The sequence below is a fragment of the Panthera onca genome, chromosome B1 (genome assembly GCF_046562875.1).
Source record: "Panthera onca isolate mPanOnc1 chromosome B1, mPanOnc1 haplotype 2, whole genome shotgun sequence".
In the NCBI taxonomy this organism is placed as follows: domain Eukaryota; kingdom Metazoa; phylum Chordata; class Mammalia; order Carnivora; family Felidae; genus Panthera; species Panthera onca.
Window position 1 is genome coordinate 19724317 of NC_138342.1, and position 19899 is coordinate 19744215.

Below are 19899 nucleotides of genomic sequence, written 5' to 3' on the forward strand. Positions count from 1 at the left end.
ACCTAAGAACACAACTCCCCCCCCCCCCCCCCGCTTTCTCTAAGATAAAAAGAAGTTTTAAAATTCAAATCATTGCTTAAATAGGTACATACCAAATCTGTCAACTTTATTTTTAAATTCACTAGATGGTGAGGTCTCTGAAGATTATCAATGCCCACGGTCTGTGAGGGTCTTTTCTTGGCCCTGAGCCACATGCCAAACTATCACATAAAAATTAGAGACCTGAAATTTACGGTAAGATTAATATGAACCAAAAGTATGCGGCGGATGTTTGAACGGTTAATGTGATCATAAGCTGCATTAACAGAAATGATGTCATGTCTGGTCCCCTGAGAAATACAAGTTCCAGTTGAGACCACAGTACTGGCTACTGCCCAGTTGAGACCACAGTACTGACTACAATCCAAAGAATACCTAGCAGAATCAGGAATATTCAGGATTATCTAGCAACCATACCGAAGAGGGGAAAACAGGCTCTTCGGCCTAAATCAGAGTAAAGAAAGAAGACAAAGTTAAGTATCTAAATAGCATCATGCAGTAAAACAAACATCCTTATTTAACTAACTTTGCTCTAAAAGCAAGAAATAGAAACAATTAGTCACAGAGAAAGAAATTTTAACTCAGCATTTCTAGCAAACTATTAAGATGTCTTCGAAAGTAATGGTTTTCTTTAAAGTATCTGAACACAGGAGATAGCCATCAAAATTATGCACAAGAGAATCTGAAGGTGTTTGTGTTACCTTACAAGCCTCAAATCCTACGACTAAGTCATATGCTTTCTGTTTTGTGGGGTTCCGGCTAAGTAGTGTGACTGGAGGGGTGTATTTCGTCCTATTCCCCCACGTTGAGTTCATTTCCTCAACTTGTTGCCAAATCTCTACTTGCTGATGGCCTTCCTTTCTTATGCTACATTCACAACAAAAAGCAGCTCCACTATTTTGAGGCAAGAATTCTTCAAGAAAACAAGATCATCAAGAAAGATTTTCGGAGTATTAGGGACAACGTTTTACATTTAATTTTCTTGTTCCACACCACTGAGGGGATTCATTTGATAGTTGTAACCACCTAGGTAAACAAGGGAAATTGTAACCATTTTTGTATCCAATTGGCAAGCCTACAATAAATGGGTTAAAGGACACCAATTTTAAGAGCCACACCTTTGTGAATAACATCAGTGCTTAAGACTCACAGCTTTGGTCAGATGTGGCCGGGCTTGCAAAACTGAACAGTGGGGTGGGCATGAGGGCAGAATAAAAAAGAGCTCAGCTCACGCTACCGTTTCCACATAGCCACTCCCAGTGCACACTCATCACTTACCAAGATGTAAAGAGCACTGGCTGTTCCTAGAAACTCTGCCAAATGCCAACCTGCGTTCTTTACATCAGCATGGCAACTTGAGTTTCTCGTGAAGAAAACTTAATGGTCTCATTTAGGATTTTAAAAAGCACAAGATTAAACAATACATACGCGACACTGACATCTATTTAAAACTAGATAGATGGTCACATTATAAGAAGATGCAACTGAAAAAAAAATGCAACATAATACTTTGGCAAAAGGTGCCGGTTTAGGGGAAACAAATCTAAGTGCCCAGATTTTCTTAACATAATCTAAAAAAAAATAAATAAATAAAAATAAAAAACTTCTAGCAGATAATGTTGCCAATACTTAAAGCAGAATAAATTGTTAGGGTAACCTAAAATATCATCTCAGCATGTAAATTATTCCATGAAAAGAACATGAGGCATTTCCAGAAGCATCTGAACTCTTCTAAGCCACCGGCATCGTTTAAGAACAGCTACCTATACACTAAAAAGTATACAGCCTGAAAAATTCTAATCTGCCCAATTAACTCCCTTAAACTGCGTTAAGATGTATGCTTCAAGGTACATTTAAATTCCAACTACACACACCTATAAATTCCCTTTAACATTTAAATATTTGTAAAAGAGAGGGAGGAAGAAAAGACGGGAGTCCAGACATTAATGAGTACAGTATTTAATCTTTAAGTGAAAGGAAGTGATTTATTACAGGCCCTTTGATGGGTCACACCAAACACCTCATTTGCTGTTAAAAAGGTGTTTTTAACTTGTCTACTGCCTGTCACAGGAAATGGAAAGTCAAATTCACATTTTAACACACTAATTACTTTGTAGACTGCATAAACTATCCAACACCAAGACTCTAGTAAAATGGACTAAGATCTGTAACATAACATCACTCCCTACTATCTACTTAATACAAATACATGTTGGTTTCAGAAGCTAGGGTGTTTCTCTTGTATAGAAAAGATCTACTAAAAATGTGGTGCAAAATCAGCCTTATGAAATAAACTTTAAGACCAGAGAAAGCTATTCATTACTCTGCCTTGTGAATGAAAACCATATACTTTTATCCCATTAGACCACACCCTGATTAACCTAACAAAGTGCCACACTATGTTCTTGAAAATACTGCTTTAATGACTACTTTCTCTACAGAAGTAGGAAAGATTGTGGACCGATGCTAAGTATGTCATCATGGTATACTTACAATTTAAAAAAATAGCCCCATGCTTGAGAAGAAGCCATAAAGAGACTAGAACAAAGATATCAAAGTGCTTTGGCTGAAATTAGTATAAATAGACTTTATTGAAGTCAGTGCCTCTGTACTGAGACAGAAGATTGTGTCTACATAAGCACAAGTTGTAACATTTCACAACTTCTAAAAGGAATGTCAACAATTACAACGATCATGCATACCATGGTCGATAATCACATTTTAGAAGCATTTTCAACCATTTCTAAAGAAATGCTTATAACATTGTTATATATAGAACTACTTTCAATAAACTGCAAAACATTGATCGACTTTTCCAGTATGAGCTACAGTGTCAACACAAAAGGGAGGCATAAATGTTTAATTTATGAAATCAGAATGGAATATTTACTGTAAAGAAAAATTAAAAAGCTTTCAAATAAAGGCCATTATTGAACCAACGTGAAGAGCACAACTTGAACTTTTGAGTTCATTCATCTTTTAAAGCTGTCCTCTGAATAACTTCAGTTCTAAGCACTGAATTCAGTACTGTGAATATTCCTTGGATTGAAGTTTGGCAATGATGCGGTCCAACTGTCTCTTTGCTTCACACTGTGGGAAATTGCTCATGTCATAATATTGAGGGGCAATTTTCACCAACCTGTCCGGAAGGGGGGGAAAAATTACCAAATTAACATTTAATGAAAGTACTGGAGTTGCTAGTAGGATAGGAATTACTCATTAATATAATGATGAACAAAGGCAAATCTACAAACCCAAATCAACATTAAAATTACAAATGCCTAACACCACTTTTAGAAATGCCTTATTTTAGTTAGCATGTTGGACTTTCCATAGACTTAAAAAAAAAAAAAAAACAAAAAAAACCTGGAGATAAAATCTTTTAAAAACCTTTCTTTACATTAATACAAATATAGGAAAATTAGACCACTAATCTCTTCACTTTAGAACACCGTTTTAACCAACCTCTCCAAGGTTAGAGTAACACAGGCTCTGTAGGAGAAATATCTTGGTATTCAAATGATTGGATCTTCTCAAAGTTTAATAACTATAAATATAGCTCTATACCCCAAAGAGTTCCCTTGACTGAATCTTTTTTAATGTTTGGCCATACAATTTTTTCTCAACAAAGCCTTTAAGATAAAATGGTAATGTCCTACACAAGTGTCAGAAGTCATGATAAATCTGTGTAGGAAAGAAAGCAGGCTCACAGCAAGTGTCATCAACTAAAAGAAGTGTTTTCAGTCCCACCATTCCCAGCTGACGGCTCCCATCTTAAGTTATAGAACGGATTCTGGCAAACCGACCAACCAACTAACCAAAATAAAAAGCCAAACACACGAAAGGGGAAGGGTGGTAGTTTTGCTTAAAATGATGACAATCAGGGGCGCCTGGGTGGCTCAGTCGGTTAAGTGTCCAACTTCGGCTCAGGTCATGATCTCGCGGTCCGTGAGTTCGAGCCCCGCATCGGGCTCCGTGCTCACAGCTCAGAGCCTGGAGCCTGCTTTGGATTCTGTGTCTCCCCCTCTCTCTGCTCCTCCCCTGCTTGCACTCTGTCTGTCTCTGTCTCTCAAAAATATATAAACATTAAAAAAAAAAAAAAAAAAAAAAACTTTAAAAAATGATGGCAATCAGTTCCAATAACAAACTGCAAATCAAATATGCTAAGATACAACGAGATGTGTGGTTTTTAGGCTTGCTTAACGCTTTCCAAAGTATCAACATATAAATCATCAATAATTCAGAGCTAATGATAATGGAACAGAGAAAATACAAAGACTGACTGATATCTAGGACAGTACCAGGAGACTTGAGTCGATCACAACAGCAAGAGAAGGACTCCAAAGACCCTTGATGCTAGTCAGCTGTAATTTTGTATTTGGCTGCAAATCCCGCCCACACCCATACCAACAATCCCTCTGTCATCTTAGGAAAGCAAAATCACAAGAGAGAGATCAACCATACCATTCGGTGAAAGCCCCATACCTAAACATGGAGCACACATCCTGAGCTGATGAGACCATCAAGTTCCTCGGAATCAAAGGAAGGGCAAGACTGCTGCCAACGAAGTCAGACTGCATTCTGAGCAAAATACTAACAAACTCTGTTAGGACAAAGGGTGTCGCTTACCATTCTGGCTTGATATCCGTACACGTCCGGATGTAATTCTTTGTTGTAAGAACAAACTCATTGTAAAGCACCCATTCAGGCTTGTGGTCAAGAACAGTAGAGGGATGCAACTGAACCACCTGGTTATCCTTCACAGTTAAGTAATGCCCTGTTCGTTCTAAATGTGCCACCTGAAACCAAAACCCCATAAGTTAATACAATGCTTCTGATGTGCCAGTTACAAAACAAACATGTAAAAAGCTACCTACAGGATTAGGAACAAGCAGGCCTCATCTTTTGCTTTTAATTCGATGGTTACACTTATTTTATCACTGCCTGATAAAAGCAGGGAACAGCAAACTACCGCAGGCCAAATCCAACTCACCGCCTGCATCTGTAAGGCCTATTGGCCAAAAATGGCTCATACATCTTTAAATAATTGGGGGTGGGGTAAGGAGATATGTAAAATTAAAAAGTAAAAATTATGTAATTTGCATTATGTAAGTTATGTACTTGTATTACAAGTAAAAATTATGTAATTTGAATTTCAGGGTCCATAAGTACAGCCTGGTTGGAACCCAAGGACACTCATTTGCCCATGGCTGCTTTTGCACTGCAAGGGCAGATAGAGCTGAGCAGGTGAACAGTGACCTCATGGGCCCACAGAGCCTCGTATATACACTACCTGGTCCTTCCTGCCTTAGAATGACTAGAAAAGGTTCTTTAGTGCCAGGTAACAACTGTGTATTAGATGAACAATTACTAGAAGATTCACAATTAAGAGACAAAGAAAGCAAAAAGGAGTGAAAAGCAAAAGGTAGTCTACAAAGAGAGGAGGGGAGGGGAGGGGAGGGGAGGGGAGAAGAGAAGAGAGAAGGTAGTCTACAAAGAGAGGAGGGGAGAGGAGGGGAGGGGAGGGGAGGGGAGGGGAGAAGAGAAGAGAAGAGAAAAGAAAAGAAAAAGAATGGAGGGGGGAAGGTGCACGTAATTCCTTCCTGTACTTCTCTCTATAATCAAACATATCGATTGGTGGCACTTATGTAATAACTAATTAACAAACACGGAAACAGAAGACGATACACCCTTTAAAATTCTAGACCTACAGTAATATGAAGAATGCGTGTGAATAATTGACGTGAATAACTTTGAATAAATAACAGAAAATGAACTCCATTTCCTTCACTAAATATTTACTAAGCACCTGCTAGGTGCCAGGTACTATACTGCATGCCCTGTTTCTAACAAAGTTTAATCCTGAGAGAATTAGAAACCCATTATGCTTGAATATGGCTTTGCCAATCTTTTCTGAATTAGAAGCAAATCTAAGAATATGTCAAAAAGAAGCCACTGTATGCTAGTACCTATTAAATATGAAGAATAAAGAGTCTGAAGAATGAATTTTCATACCTAGCTCTATTATTTTCCTAACTCTAATAAGCACGCAATCTTGGAAGATGTCACAATAAAAGTTCTTACTGTCACTGTGATTTCAACTACAGACTATGCACCAATCAATTCTTATTTTGATTTTGTGCATTTGGGTCCGTTCTATTTATTCAGCTCATCTGGCCTTAAGGCAGGCCACATCTTGCTTAATAGACATAGCCAAAATAGAGAATGAGAAAACAACCAGGAGACAGGAGACATAATTAATTAAAATCAATCCAATCCCAAGTAATGGATTGATTTGTTTTCAATTTTACAACCACAGAGTTTTTTTTAAACATAATTTGTTTTAAATCCCTTAAAATAAATGTCCGCTATGTTTACCTGACAAGCTGTACTTCAGTTAGTCGAGTCCCCACTATATATATTACACTTCACACTAAATGAAACGTTTTAAATTACTTTTCATCTTATCACTTAAAATAACATTTTTGTCTCTTCCCAGCACCCAAGTCTCTCAGTTGTAAATACCAATAATCACTCCACAGCATTGTGAATCAAATACAGCTGTCTGAGTATTTGACTTTTAGAGTCTTTAGTTTCTACAGAGAGGAAAGTGAACTGTACTTCTGGATCCACACAGACAAATGCCTCACTTCAGCATTGTTTATACATCCCCAGTTAAGATCTAGTCACAGAAACTTTTCAATATGTTTATCAAAAGCCAAGAATTGAAATTTACATTGAAGAAATCGTTAATCCCACCTGAAAATGGCTAGCACCTCATTTGGTATTAAAAAAAAAAAAAAAAAAAAAAAAAAAAGATGGGTAATTAAAAAGTTAACTCCAAATTGATTTCTATGTAACCGGATTACTGACTTTGCTGTTTAGCAAATTAATCTGTTACTCATTAGACACCTAAAATTTCTTAGCATTACCAGTTGATTCGAGAATCTGGACGTAACATTTAAAATCAATAATCAGAGGCATTCTTTACCTTGTGTTTAAAGGAGATTCAAAGGGCTGTTAAAGCAAACAATATTATGTAAACATTTAACTATGTATGCGTGCATTATCCACATACCTGCATAAAATACCCAGTAACCAAAGCTTTTCGTATATTGATATAATAGTCCCTGCTTGTAAAGTCAGTACTTCGACGAGGCAAATTAAATCTGTCCATAATTCTCGACAGCTGCTGGCGTACATTATCTGCTGACATCAGGGACCTGTAGTTAATGAAGTTGTCATAACACCACTGAACCGATTCATGATCTACAAAGTTGGAGGGAGGGGGAAAGAAAGCGGACATGAATCATCCAAATAGGTATATTATCTAATTAAAAAGGCAAATCATTATTAAGTGTAAACGAAGTAATCCAAAAAGGAAAATTACCCACATCAGCATTAAAAACAAATCAAAATTTTATCAACTTTCCGAAAAATCTGTAGTGAAGTGCAAAATCAGAAACAGCACTAAGGTTTCTGGCTAGTGGATTTTGTGACTTTGAATAAACGGATTTTGAATACGCTATTTTTAATGAATTAAGTTATTTTACCCACGAACATCCACCTGGTTGTTTCTAACGCAGTCTAACAGACTGAGTTGAGGGAATTTGATAAAATGCCATCCAGGTCTTTCTCATTTTCAAAGAGAAGACAGCCTTAGATTAAGATTACCAAAAACAATTTAGCAGTTATAAAAGTGAACTCAAGTGACTACCGTGAAACCTGAAGTGTTTCGAAGTTTCACTGCAACCCATGTGCCTCTTGGTGTTGGCCAAACAAGATCTAAAGTTCGAGTGATAAACGCACTCCTTAATCCCCACCACCTACTTGTTAACTCATTCCCCCTCACCTCCCCTCTGGTAATCATCAATTTGTTCAATTAATTGAGCCTGTTGCTTGATCTGCCCCTCCCTTATTTTTTCTCCTTTGCTTATTTGTTTTGTTTCTTCAATTGCATGAGTGAAAGAAAGCATTAACGGTTTTGTCTTTCTCCAACTTCTTTCACTTAGCATTACACTCTCTAGCTCTGTCCATGTTGTTGCAGACAAGATTTCACTCATTTTTCAGGTTGAGTAATATTCCACTGTGTATATATACGACCTCTTCTTCATCCATTTATCAACTGACAGACACTTGGGCTGCTTCCGTATCTTGGCTACTGTCAAGTAACGTTGCTATAAACATAGGGGTGTGTGTATCCCTATGAACAGCGATGAGCACAGGATGATGTACGGGTGTGTTGGAATTATTCACTACATTATGCACCTGAACTAATGTAACAACGTCAACTAACTGGAATTAAAATAAAAACTTACAATCAAATAAAGAGCTGTATTACAGAAGTAAAAAAAATTAAAATACAAGTGATATAGTTTATAAGGACGTCTGGAATCCCCACTCATGTTTAATAAACAAGGCTTATTAATTAGTATTAATAAACAAAGCTGAACACTTCAAATAATTTCAATCCATGTATTTATTTATTATCAAAGGGATATCTCTCCACTGATGACTCCTTGACAAGCTTCCAACCAATCCACTGTCTTCTCATCTAATCAAAGAGCTCAAACTGCAGCATAATAGAAAATATTATACCGTGACATTTTTATGTCCCAGAGAGTCACAATGGAAAACTTCATTATTTACTTCAGAGGCCTTTTGATAAATAAACCTAAGAGGGTTACTGTGAAATGGGGGCGGGTTTCCTTAAAAATCAAAACTGTTGATCCTTCCTACCGTTTCTGTAATGTACATTAATCTTTGGCACTTTCCTTTCTCCTTAGTTCTAGGATTCTACCAATTATAACATACAATATTTTCTTAATTGCTTTTCAAAAAACAACCAATATATTAATAAATGTTTGCCCATTACAAAATGCAGCCACAATTCAGAAAGGGTGGGTGGGTAGGTGGGGTAGTAAACGATCTTTCAATTGAAGAACTGATGTGTTCAAGACCATTAATTCACCCATCTAGAATGAGAAGCAGTATCCATCTGAACTTACTGACATTTAAACAAAGCACCAAATATCTTCCAGAGAGAAGACAAAGAAAGTATGCTTTAGAGGTATTCTTGCTTATGCTGCTGTAATGTACTGAGCTGAAAAGCAATGGTAATGTCCAAACTGAGACAATAAAAAAGGGGGCCTTTTGTAAAGGGAAGTTGATGTGCAGACTCTGCCCACGAGTATAGCTTTCTGGAGTTCTAAATTTCAGAATTCATACCCTAAAGGGTAACAAAATGGCAATTCAAGTTGTCAATAAACAAATACTATCTGTATTTTCTAAATACGTGAGAAATAGTTTGATAAATAAAACCTACAAATGGGAACATATTCTTAAAATAATGCTAGTTACAAATTTCTTACCAATCCAGTAAGCTACTTTTAAGATCTAAAATCCAATCATCTCAGAGTGAAATCATATATACACATACAGAAATCAAGGTGTTGCAAATTAACTTAAATCCCCTTGTTTCTATTTCAACAGTATTAAGATGAATTTTAGCTGCACTGTATAATCAACCATCGTCTGTAATGAAAGGGTTCCTCTTGACTAATACCTGAAACACAGTTGCTATTGTTCAAACATACTTGTTTTAATTAAAACATAGCATCATTTAAAAACTAGTGAAAATATTCCAAATTCAACAAATGGATATGAAATGTCCAAGTATTATAAGGAGATCTCAAAGTCTGACACTATTTTTTTAATGGCTCTCCTTATTTGAAAATAGGTCAGGAATTAAAGGCTGAATCCTTTGGAGACACTTACCAAGTGTTCAGTCATTCTGTTGCCTTTGACCTTATTTATTAAGACCAGCATATACAACAAAAGGTCTAAAACCACCCAACAGCTTATGGCAGTGAGAAGCATGTAGTAGACAAGCATCAAGTATCTAATTAAGTGGACGCTATCACTCACTCACGATACTCCCTCCACTAATCATACTGAGGGGGAGGGCGGGGGGGCGGGTAGCCTGAGTGGCTCAGTCAGTAAAGGGTTCCACTCTTGATTTCTACTCAGGTCATGATGTCATGGTTCTTGAGTTCCATCCACATGCTGGGCTCTGTGTTGACCCTCCAGAGCCCGCTTGGGATTCTCTCTCTCTGCGCCTCCCCCACAAGTGCTCACTCACTCTCTCTCTCGAAATGGAAAATTAAAAAAAAAAAAAAAAAAAAAAAAAAGGTAGGATAAAACTTTCATAGATACCTACTGTACAATATTTTCATAGAAAGCCCCCAACTGCCAACATGTAAAGATAAGCATTATTTAGTAATTTTATCATTTGAAGTATTAAACTTCTGAATTATTACATTCATATTTAAAATCCAAATGCATAGTTCTATTATCAATCCAAACTTTAATTTTTTTTAATGTTTATTTATTTTTTAGAGAGAGAGAGAGAGAGAGAGAGAGAGAGAGAGTAGGGAAGGGTCAGAGACAGAGGGAGAGAGTGACAGAATCCAAAGGAGGTTCCAGGCTCTGAGCTGTCAGCACAGAGCCCGATGTGGGACTCGAACTCACGAACCATGAGATCATGACCTGAGCTGAAGTCGGATGCTTAACCGACTGAGCCACCCAGGCGCCCTAAACTTTATTTTCAGAGCAAATTATGAAATCCAAATACGCTGACTGCTGTGCCAATTATCAAAACTTAAAGAACAAAATAACACAATCTCCTAATTTAAAAGAACATTCAAATGTCTTGTGAGACCATACGGTAAAAACCCGTGCTGCTCCTTTAGACATCTTTGAAATCTCACTTGAAACAGTATCTTAATGATACCAAAGGATTTTGAGAGGCAAGATGGATATGAATCTGCTCCTTCTGACGGGACAGGAGCCTTCCTTTCCAAGGCCCTCCCCCCCCCACTTCTTCTCATAGTGCGTCCACAGGTTACGTGTCTGGTGGTCGCCCAGCATCAACCACCATGGTACACTTCGACACACAAAGGAATACAGAGTATTTCTTGGACTGACCTACCCCCGGAATAAAATCTTTAAACATGATGCATTATCAATACTTTGCACGTGAGAGGGATAAATGTTCTGAAGTAAACTGTATACTGGCCTTCTGGCCTTCATCTTTTTTTTTTTTCCTTTTTTAAACAGATTATTTATCAATTCTAGTCAACTCCTACCTGCACAGACGTGCAGGACTCTGGCAGCTCTGCTCTTTGCTCCACTCACGGGCTCTCCAGCACTTTTAGACTCTGACATAAATAAATTCACCCCCACCCCAAAGGAGATGTGCCAAAATCAACACACTATTTTAGGCGTATACAGAGATTTTTATGAGATAACAATGAGTTGCAAAGAAAACCAGAGGTGAAAAATTTATCAAGGCTATAAATTAGGGAACCATTTTCTTAACAGCAGAAAACACAGACTCAACAGTGATTGTGAACCCCAGTTTTGGTAAAGGGTGATGATGTAAAGCTACCATTCTTTGACTGCGTGTCACCCAACAGGTAAACTGATACATACATATCAAACATTTTCACAACCTGTTTCAATTTTTTCTGCATTTTTTTCTTTAACTTTCTAATTTTTATAAATGGCCGATTCCAACAACAGTATCAGGCAGTAACTTGGTTACCGCATTTCCTTGTTTTCAAACAACTGGAAAATGTTTTTCACGTCACTAAATACTCTCTGAAAACATGATTTAAAGTTAGAACAACACTTTACCATGTGGCTATAGCATAAATCACTGAACTATCTTTCTACTCGTGGGCAATTTATTTTTTTTTTTATTTTTATTTTTTTTTTTATTTTTTTTAATTTTTTCCCAACGTTTTTTATTTCTTTTTGGGACAGAGAGAGACAGAGCATGAACGGGGGAGGGGCAGAGAGAGAGGGAGACACAGAATCGGAAACAGGCTCCAGGCTCCGAGCCGTCAGCCCAGAGCCCGACGCGGGGCTCGAGCTCACGGACCGCGAGATCGTGACCTGGCTGAAGTCGGACGCTTAACCGACTGCGCCACCCAGGCGCCCCTATTCGTGGGCAATTTAGGTAGTCCCCCCCTTTTTTTTTTACTATCATAAATAATTCTGAGGTGAAGTCATTAACTATATCTGTGTCCACAGGATACTGCAAGATAATTGCATAGATTATTTCTGGGTCAAACGGTATGAACTTGTTAAGGTTCTTGATAACATAAAATCTGCTTTTCATAAAGACAACATCAACTTCTATTCCCACCTCAGTGTAGGACTGTTCCACTAAACCTACTCCTACGCACCTGAGAGCTATTTTTCTATAACCTCCTTTCTGTAACCAATTTTATAGGTGAGAAAATGGTACCTCTCAATAATAACGGCTCTTCTTGAACTCTGCAAGTAAAGTTGACTTTTCCTTCCGCTTATAGACCACTTGTACCTGAGAATGATCGTTCACATCTGCAGCCCAGTCTTCTGTTTTGGCAGTTTTATATTTATTTAAGAGCTATTTATTAGTAAAATTATTAAGCAGTAAAGATTCTATAAATAATACAAAATTACAAAAATACAAACGGTATGAAAATAAACAGTAAAAGAAAGTATATAAAATGTCTGTGTTAGTAGTAAATTTTATACTGATATTTTGTGTTTACTGTCCTGTATTTTCCAGCTTTCTATAATCGGTGCTTTCCCCCTGATTACAAGTGCAAACAACTTTGAAAAAGACAGACAATTTCTATTTTAAATGCTAGTCAGGAGTTTTTCCTAAAGTACCTCTGGGTTTCTAATGTAAAGTTGTCACGGATAATAAATGAAAGTGAGATGAAGAAACATCTTATGCGCTGCAAGTGACATTTAGACAAAAGAGTGCCTTCAATCTAATTTACACTTACTTTGTTTAAAAGCGTGGTAGACGTTCAGCAGTGTCAGATGATCTCCATCTATGTGGGCAAATCTCATCTTGGCTTCATCTGCGGCTTTCTTGGCCTCCGTGGGGCGAACAAAACACTGTGGGACTAAACAAGGTTGGTATGGGCCCAACACAAACGCCCATATCGATGAGTCACGCATTCACAGATAGAGGAACAAGGCCTAGCTAGGTCAGTTCACAGAGCATAGGGCAGGGCAGGATGGCCTCCAACTGCATCTTGGACTGTTTACTACCTTGATTTGGTACATCAACACCTAACCACATCTGTAAGACAAGAGGGTTTCAAAGCTACAGAGTACCTGATTATTTTAACTAGATCTAAAAGTAGGCATCAAAACAGCTATTCTGAAGGCCATCAAGATACTAGAGATAGAAAGCTCAACTTAGTTCAAAAACCAGTGCCGATAGCTCTACCAATAACCAGAATTATGGTGTCAATAGCCTTTAAGCTAAATGTAATTTTTCAAAAGGCCATCCGTCGAATCCACTGAGTGCCTAGGGAAGTTACGAAGCTCTATTTGCCCCCTGCAGGGCTAAAAACAACTTTCTAACCGATCTATTGGCACGTTTCTACTGTAATTTTTTCCCTAGTGCCGTGGCTGTTACCAACTGGTGGGTATCACTATTAGCACCGGTGAGCAGAAGCATATGTAAACATAAAAAATATCATGAAATCTTGGGTTTTGAGGATAGCAGTAGTGGTGGAAGGTTAAACCGCCTTTGAATTAAGAAAATTCAAAAAGGCTGGGGAGATTCAGCCTAGTTTTCCAGCATTTTAATAAAAAGATCAGAGAATGACGTCCCAAGTTTAAAAAAAAAAAAAAAACTGTTATTTGAATCAAAACCTCAATATAAAAAGCAAAATCCAGTATTTAAAAAGTTGACAATTAGTCTGAAACAGTCATTATTTCAAGGGTCATCAAAATATGTAACTACAGTATTTGTTTAGAGCCTTGATGTTATTTCACATAAATTTTTAAGTTGTTACAAAGCGTGCACTACATTTTTAAAATACAACTTTCCTTAATTCACTTTAGCAATTCCATAGTCATAAAAGCAATATGAAAATAAAAATACTTAACAGCTTGGGACTTTTGTCAACACATTTTTTTAAAGCTCTTAAAACCTTGTCAATATAAAAAAGTATAAATGATCAGTCCAGATAGAAGATAATGGGAATAACCAACAACAAGATCAAATACAGTATCAATTTACTTTCCCATACAGTTTCCCCTTTAAAAAGATACCAAAGAAGCCAAGAGAGACAATGACACATGATCACAATAGGTAATAATTAAATGTCTTGCTTAATGTAACTGAAGCAAGGTAATACGTAAAAGTACAGAAACCTCTCAAAGATGTGAAAGTTAATGAGAACTAGCTCCCAGAATTAACAGTGGGAATAAGTAGCACCCTATAAGGCCCTTGATTTGCATTATTTACATCAGGACCTGAAAACCTCAAAAACTATTTAAATGAAAATCAAAGCATTATAAGCTGGGCAAACTTTTTGTTCCATGACTTCTTCCTCACCCTTTAACATTGTCCCCCCAAAAGCGTCATGCTTAATGACTGCTACACATAAATGTCCATTTTCTTGATATGCTAATAAACCCCTACGTTTTGCAGAGCTCCTTATTACAAGTAAAAGATACAGTTGGAAGATTTCAACTGTGTCACAATGACCAGTTGTTTTAAAAGCCTAATAATCTAGACTCACTCGATGGTAATTATATAGAATGCCTGATAGAGAAACTGGAAGAATAAAAACCGAGCAGATAACAAATAAATACACAAACAGTCTGTTAACTCTTGCCCCACACTTTCTCTACAAACTAAAATCCTGTGGAAGTACAACTGGGAGCATTTAACAAAAACATGTAAGAAAGGCAGACAACAACCTACCACCACCTCCGCAAGTGAGACTACAATTTTATTAAAATGATTCGATACTGCCCTGCCCATCTGCTCTGAGTCTGATCAGTCATAACTCTGCAAAAAAACATTTTAGCTAGTTCTTAAATAAAAAAAGTCACACCATTAAAACATACCATACATCTAAACTAAGCCAAAATTGCTATATTTAGAAATCTTTTAAATTTATCCTTTAATTCCATGTAAGATTTTGAATCATTTGAGGCATTAAGTTTGTAATTAAGACTAATAAACCACTCTGAAACTGGAAGTCATTCTCCCCAGTACTGGAACCAGTAGTACAGAATACTTTGACCATCAGTAAAAACGTAAGAGGTCTTCTATTTTTAGCTGTGAGCATCAGTGAACAGTAACGAGCCGTATTTCTTCTTTTTGGAAAATCTAATTTCCAAGTTGTAGTTCATTCGTGGACTATGTTTTACTGCCACTAAAAACAGCATGATTTGTTCAGCTTAATGCTCTAATTTCCAAAATTAGCAAGTTTATCTTTTAGGTATATTTCTTTGATCAAGTGCTTTCTGCCACTGTAAAAGAATTATCAGATTAGATTCTAAGCCTAAAATTATACATTACTACTTCTATTTATTTGATACTAAGTTTAAAATTCATGTTTTGTTTGACTGCCACTAGAAAAGCTCAATTTAAGGACAGTTGTCTGGGTTTGTCTCAGGCTCACTTAACAGTGCCAAGTACTAGAACAGGTTCTTCTCGTGCTTTCAGTAATAAACCGCAAAACTGACGGACCTATCAAAGAAGTCAGTTACAACTGTGTTCAGACGTACTCTTCCCTTACTGCAATTTTACTGCACTCAAGAGAGCCAATGTTTTTACTATATTTCGTGCACAACGAATTACTTTACTTTTGTAAATATTATGTCTTTATAAAGCTATTTACAAGGTATTTAGGAAACAAAATGAGTTCCTCAAAACCATCTATAAAATCCGCTATCATGCTAAATATTAAAAAACAAAACCAAATGTGAAGTCCACCCAAACTGTGAAGAGCTGGGCTTTGTTTAGTTCCTTTCCCTCTATTACCTGACAACATAGCAGTAATAGATAGGACCTCATTAGAACAGTTGTAGTCACAACTTGCAATAACCATTTTAGCGAGCTGTGGGTCTAGAGGAAACTCTGCCATCATGGATCCCAATTCGGTCAGATCTCCATCATCATTTAAAGCAGCCAGGTAATTCAAAAGTTCTAGGGCTCTCATCAGAGTTTCCGGAGCTGGGGGAAAAGGCAATCTATTAAACAAACTGCCTTAATAAGCAAAAATGTGATAAAGTACAAACTATTACAAGCAATCTCATTTTTCATTCTACAGTGGACCAAACTCAAAACTCAACCTGTCATCAAATTCAGTTACAGAGATCTAGCAAACTATGAATCATATAAACTTGCAAAATTTCCCTGCACAGGAGATAAAACTGTCATCTTCCTAAGTAAATTAAATAATTGTTCACAAAAATAAAATTAGAAACAGAGGTGCCTGGGTGGCTCAATCAGCTCAGCATCCGACTCTTGATTCGGCTCAGGCCGTGATCACAGGGTTGTGGGATCAAGCCCTGCATCAGCCCCCGTGCTGAGCGAAAAGCCTACTTGGGATTCTTTCTCTTTCTCTTTCTCTCTCTCTCACTCTGCCCCTCTCCCTGACCCATGCCACACACACACACACACACACACACACACACACACACACACACACACACACGCTCGCTCTTCCTCTCAAAAAAAATAAGGAAAGTTCTCATTTTCCTAAGCAATCAATAATTCCGAGAATAATTTAGTTATTCCAAGGAAAGAAAACAATTAAGAAAAATTTTCTCATATAATTATCACTTCCTTAGTTTTAATCCTAATATACAAGACTTCTCTGGATGCACACAGAAGAAAAAAAGGGGGTGTTATGTGCGTCTGTGCATGTGGGTAAAGAATACAATGCAGAACTAGTGAATTCTGGTTACAACATTTACTAAAATACGCTTTGAGGATTCATACCTGGTGGATCCATAAAGTCAAAATGCACCAAATCATCAATACCAAGCTTCTTCAACTGTAACACTACTGATCCTAAATTAGAACGCAAAATCTCAGGATAGGTGTTATCCTAGCAAAAAACAAAAATGTTTATTCTGTTAAACATGCCTTAATCCTCTTGCTCCAGAAAACAAAACATATCTGTTCTCTGCCTCTTTGGCTATTTACTTTGGCATTACTTCTAAACCACTGATCACAGGAGAAAAATACATGTGGAACATACCCGAAAGGGATCAGATTCTGTGAAACTAGCTTTATAAGGTTCAAAGTGTTTCTGCTGCTGTTCACTTCAACTTGCAACTGTTAACGGAGAGCTATACTGGTAGATTACACCATAAATCTCTCTCGGGGGAAAAAGTAAGGAGGTAAGGGTGCCAAAAGGCAGGATGAGGTAAATAAAACAATTTTCTTCTGGTAACAAGTTCAACTTAACCTTCCAAACACATAGTAAGTATACAGCAAACCCCCTTACCTGCATTTCTGTTTTGTAAGCTTTCTCGGTATAAAGTCTGAAGCACTTCCCAGGTCTGGTACGCCCAGCTCGACCAGCCCTCTGTTGAGCTGAAGCTTTACTAATGGCTGTCACCAAAAGGGACTCAACTCTGATACGAGGATTGTACACCTATTGGAATGGAAATAACGTTCAGAATTTTTTTCTTCAGTTAAACACAGAACTGTAATCTAACATAAAGTATACAAAGTCCACAGCTAAACCCACAATAAACAAAGTAGTATTAATGAAGGCTGTAAATCACACTGAAATGGAAACTGAGAATGAGTCATCCTGTGCCTTAACTTTCTTTCAGATATTCTGACTCTATCATTCTGAAGACTCAAGCTAAGATGAAAAGGCTCTTATACACAGAGATTACATCATCTTTTTCTTCTGAATTTAAAATAATTTCAGTTCAGGCACCTGGGTAGCTCAGTCGGTTAAGCATCCGACTTCAGCTCAGGTCATGATCTCACAGTTCGTGAGTTCAAGCCCCACGTCAGGGTCTGTGCTGACAGCTCAGAGGCTGGAGCCTGCTTCATATTCTATGTCTATGTGTGTGTGTCTGTCTCTCTCTCTCTCTCTCTCTCTCTCTCTCTGCCCCTCCCCCACTCATGCTCTGTCTCTGCCTCTCAAAAATAAGTTAAAAAAAATTAATAAATAAAATAATTTCAGTTCTACCAGTTTTATCTTGCTTTAATATAGTGGACAAACAGCGCTGAAAGCTTTCGCCTGAAAAGAACCTGTCAATTTCAACACCTGATGTTCACAGTGAACGTTCAAGAAATATATTTTGAACCTAATCCACAAGAAATCAGTTACATACTGCCAATTTAAAGAGAAAAATTTCCATCAGAGACAAACACTACGTGTAACAAATTCTCCCAATTATACCTACAAAATGTAATCAAATATAATCAAAGATCTGTGAATCACAGAACAAACACACTATTTACTGAGTAGTCACTCCATTTGGCCAAAGTGCTTGGTATTCAGTACTGTAAACTAGAAATTAGCACCTTTTCAGATACTATGCCTGGCAATAACAGAATCCCTAATTTCAAAGGGGAAGTGACTGATCTACAGGGATGACAATCCTGTTCCCTTATTACCACACAAAAACAAAAAGGCCAAAGCAATCTTACAGGAAAAAGAAAAGCAGCCTAGGACTAAACATCATGCCTGGGCTTACGAAATGAGAGCCAGCTAGAACAGAAAGAGCTCATCACCACTGACGTTTGAAAACAAAACACAACAGAAAATTCTAAAAAGTAAATTCCAGTCATTACATGCGTAGATAGTAAGTACTGTGAAGCTAACACTAATTTAATAAAGTATACAACTAAAGTACCAACATATGTACCTTCTGTTTTGCAAATCCAGGATCGATCACAAATACCACACCATCTATTGTCAAAGATGTTTCTGCGATGTTAGTTGACACAACTACCTGTTAAGAAATAAATAGTACATAAATTGTATTACAAATCAGGTAAAATTCAAATGACAGTAAAAATAGCTATGACAGGGTGCCTGGGTGGCTCAGCCAATTAAGCATCTGACACTTGATTTCAGCTCAGATCACGATCTCCTGGTTCCCGAGTTCCAGCCCTGCATCAGGCTCCTTGCTGACAGTGCAGAGCCTGTTTGGTATTCTCTCTCTGCCCCTCCCCTGCACTCACGTGCGCTCGCTCATTCTCGGCTCTCTCTCTCTCAAAATAAATAAATAAACTTAAAAAAAATAGCCACGAACTTCTACTGAACAATGAATTTCAATCCAGTAAATAAACTAAAAATAAGGTTTCATCCTTAACAGCCAATGCAATATCAAGACAAATTAACATTTAAGATCTCAATTCAAAATTTCATTTAGTCCATTACAGCAAATTTCTTTCTCAACAAAAGCTATTACTTCAGATTATCATTCAATCACATTGTGTTTTGATTTCTTAAACCTAAGGATAGCATCGAAAGAAAAATAACGAAATAACACAAGCTTACCTTACAGAAATGCCTCCCTTACAGAACACTATTTGGTTATTATCCAAACTCTACAACATTTCAGTATTTTCTTTCAATATTTCAATATTTTCTGACAATATTTATAAGGAAACTTTGTATCACCAAAACTCAACATTTGAAACAAAATGGCACGTGAAGGCTAGGGGGCGGGTGGGGGGTCAAATCTCAAGTTCTACTCCAAGATCTGGCAAATCTTAAGAATCAACTGTAGATATTTTTCTAAAAAGAGTACAGTCTCAAACAAAACATCACTGCATACCAACCGTCAAGAATCATTTGAACCTTTTATTGCCAGGGAATAATGTTTAAATCATTTACATACTAATATGGTAGCTAGTTTTTTTTTTATGTAAATATACGATGGATTTTAGATATATTTTAGGAAACTGGTTGGGCTTTGAGACTAACATGTCATGCAATTTTTCTTCTTAAACAGTAAGTAAATGGGATTCTCATTAGTATTTTTTCCCAGAACATTTGATTTTCAGGA

The 19899-nt window shown here is 37.1% G+C and overlaps 1 protein-coding gene across 1 annotated transcript in view; it reads right to left on the bottom strand.

Annotated features, from left to right (window-relative positions):
* Positions 1-2606: 2606 nt before the first annotated feature.
* The window catches only part of DHX15 (DEAH-box helicase 15), a 62198-nt gene continuing 44905 nt past the window's right edge, over positions 2607-19899 (bottom strand). The window contains exons 7-14 of the mRNA XM_060655324.3: positions 18751-18837; positions 17367-17516; positions 16856-16964; positions 15893-16084; positions 12882-13004; positions 7118-7308; positions 4669-4838; positions 2607-3178 (exon numbers count right to left, since the gene is read on the bottom strand). Of these exons, the coding sequence (XP_060511307.1) occupies positions 3061-3178; positions 4669-4838; positions 7118-7308; positions 12882-13004; positions 15893-16084; positions 16856-16964; positions 17367-17516; positions 18751-18837 (1140 nt within the window). The 3' untranslated portion in view covers positions 2607-3060. The remainder of the gene's footprint in view (positions 3179-4668; positions 4839-7117; positions 7309-12881; positions 13005-15892; positions 16085-16855; positions 16965-17366; positions 17517-18750; positions 18838-19899) is intronic.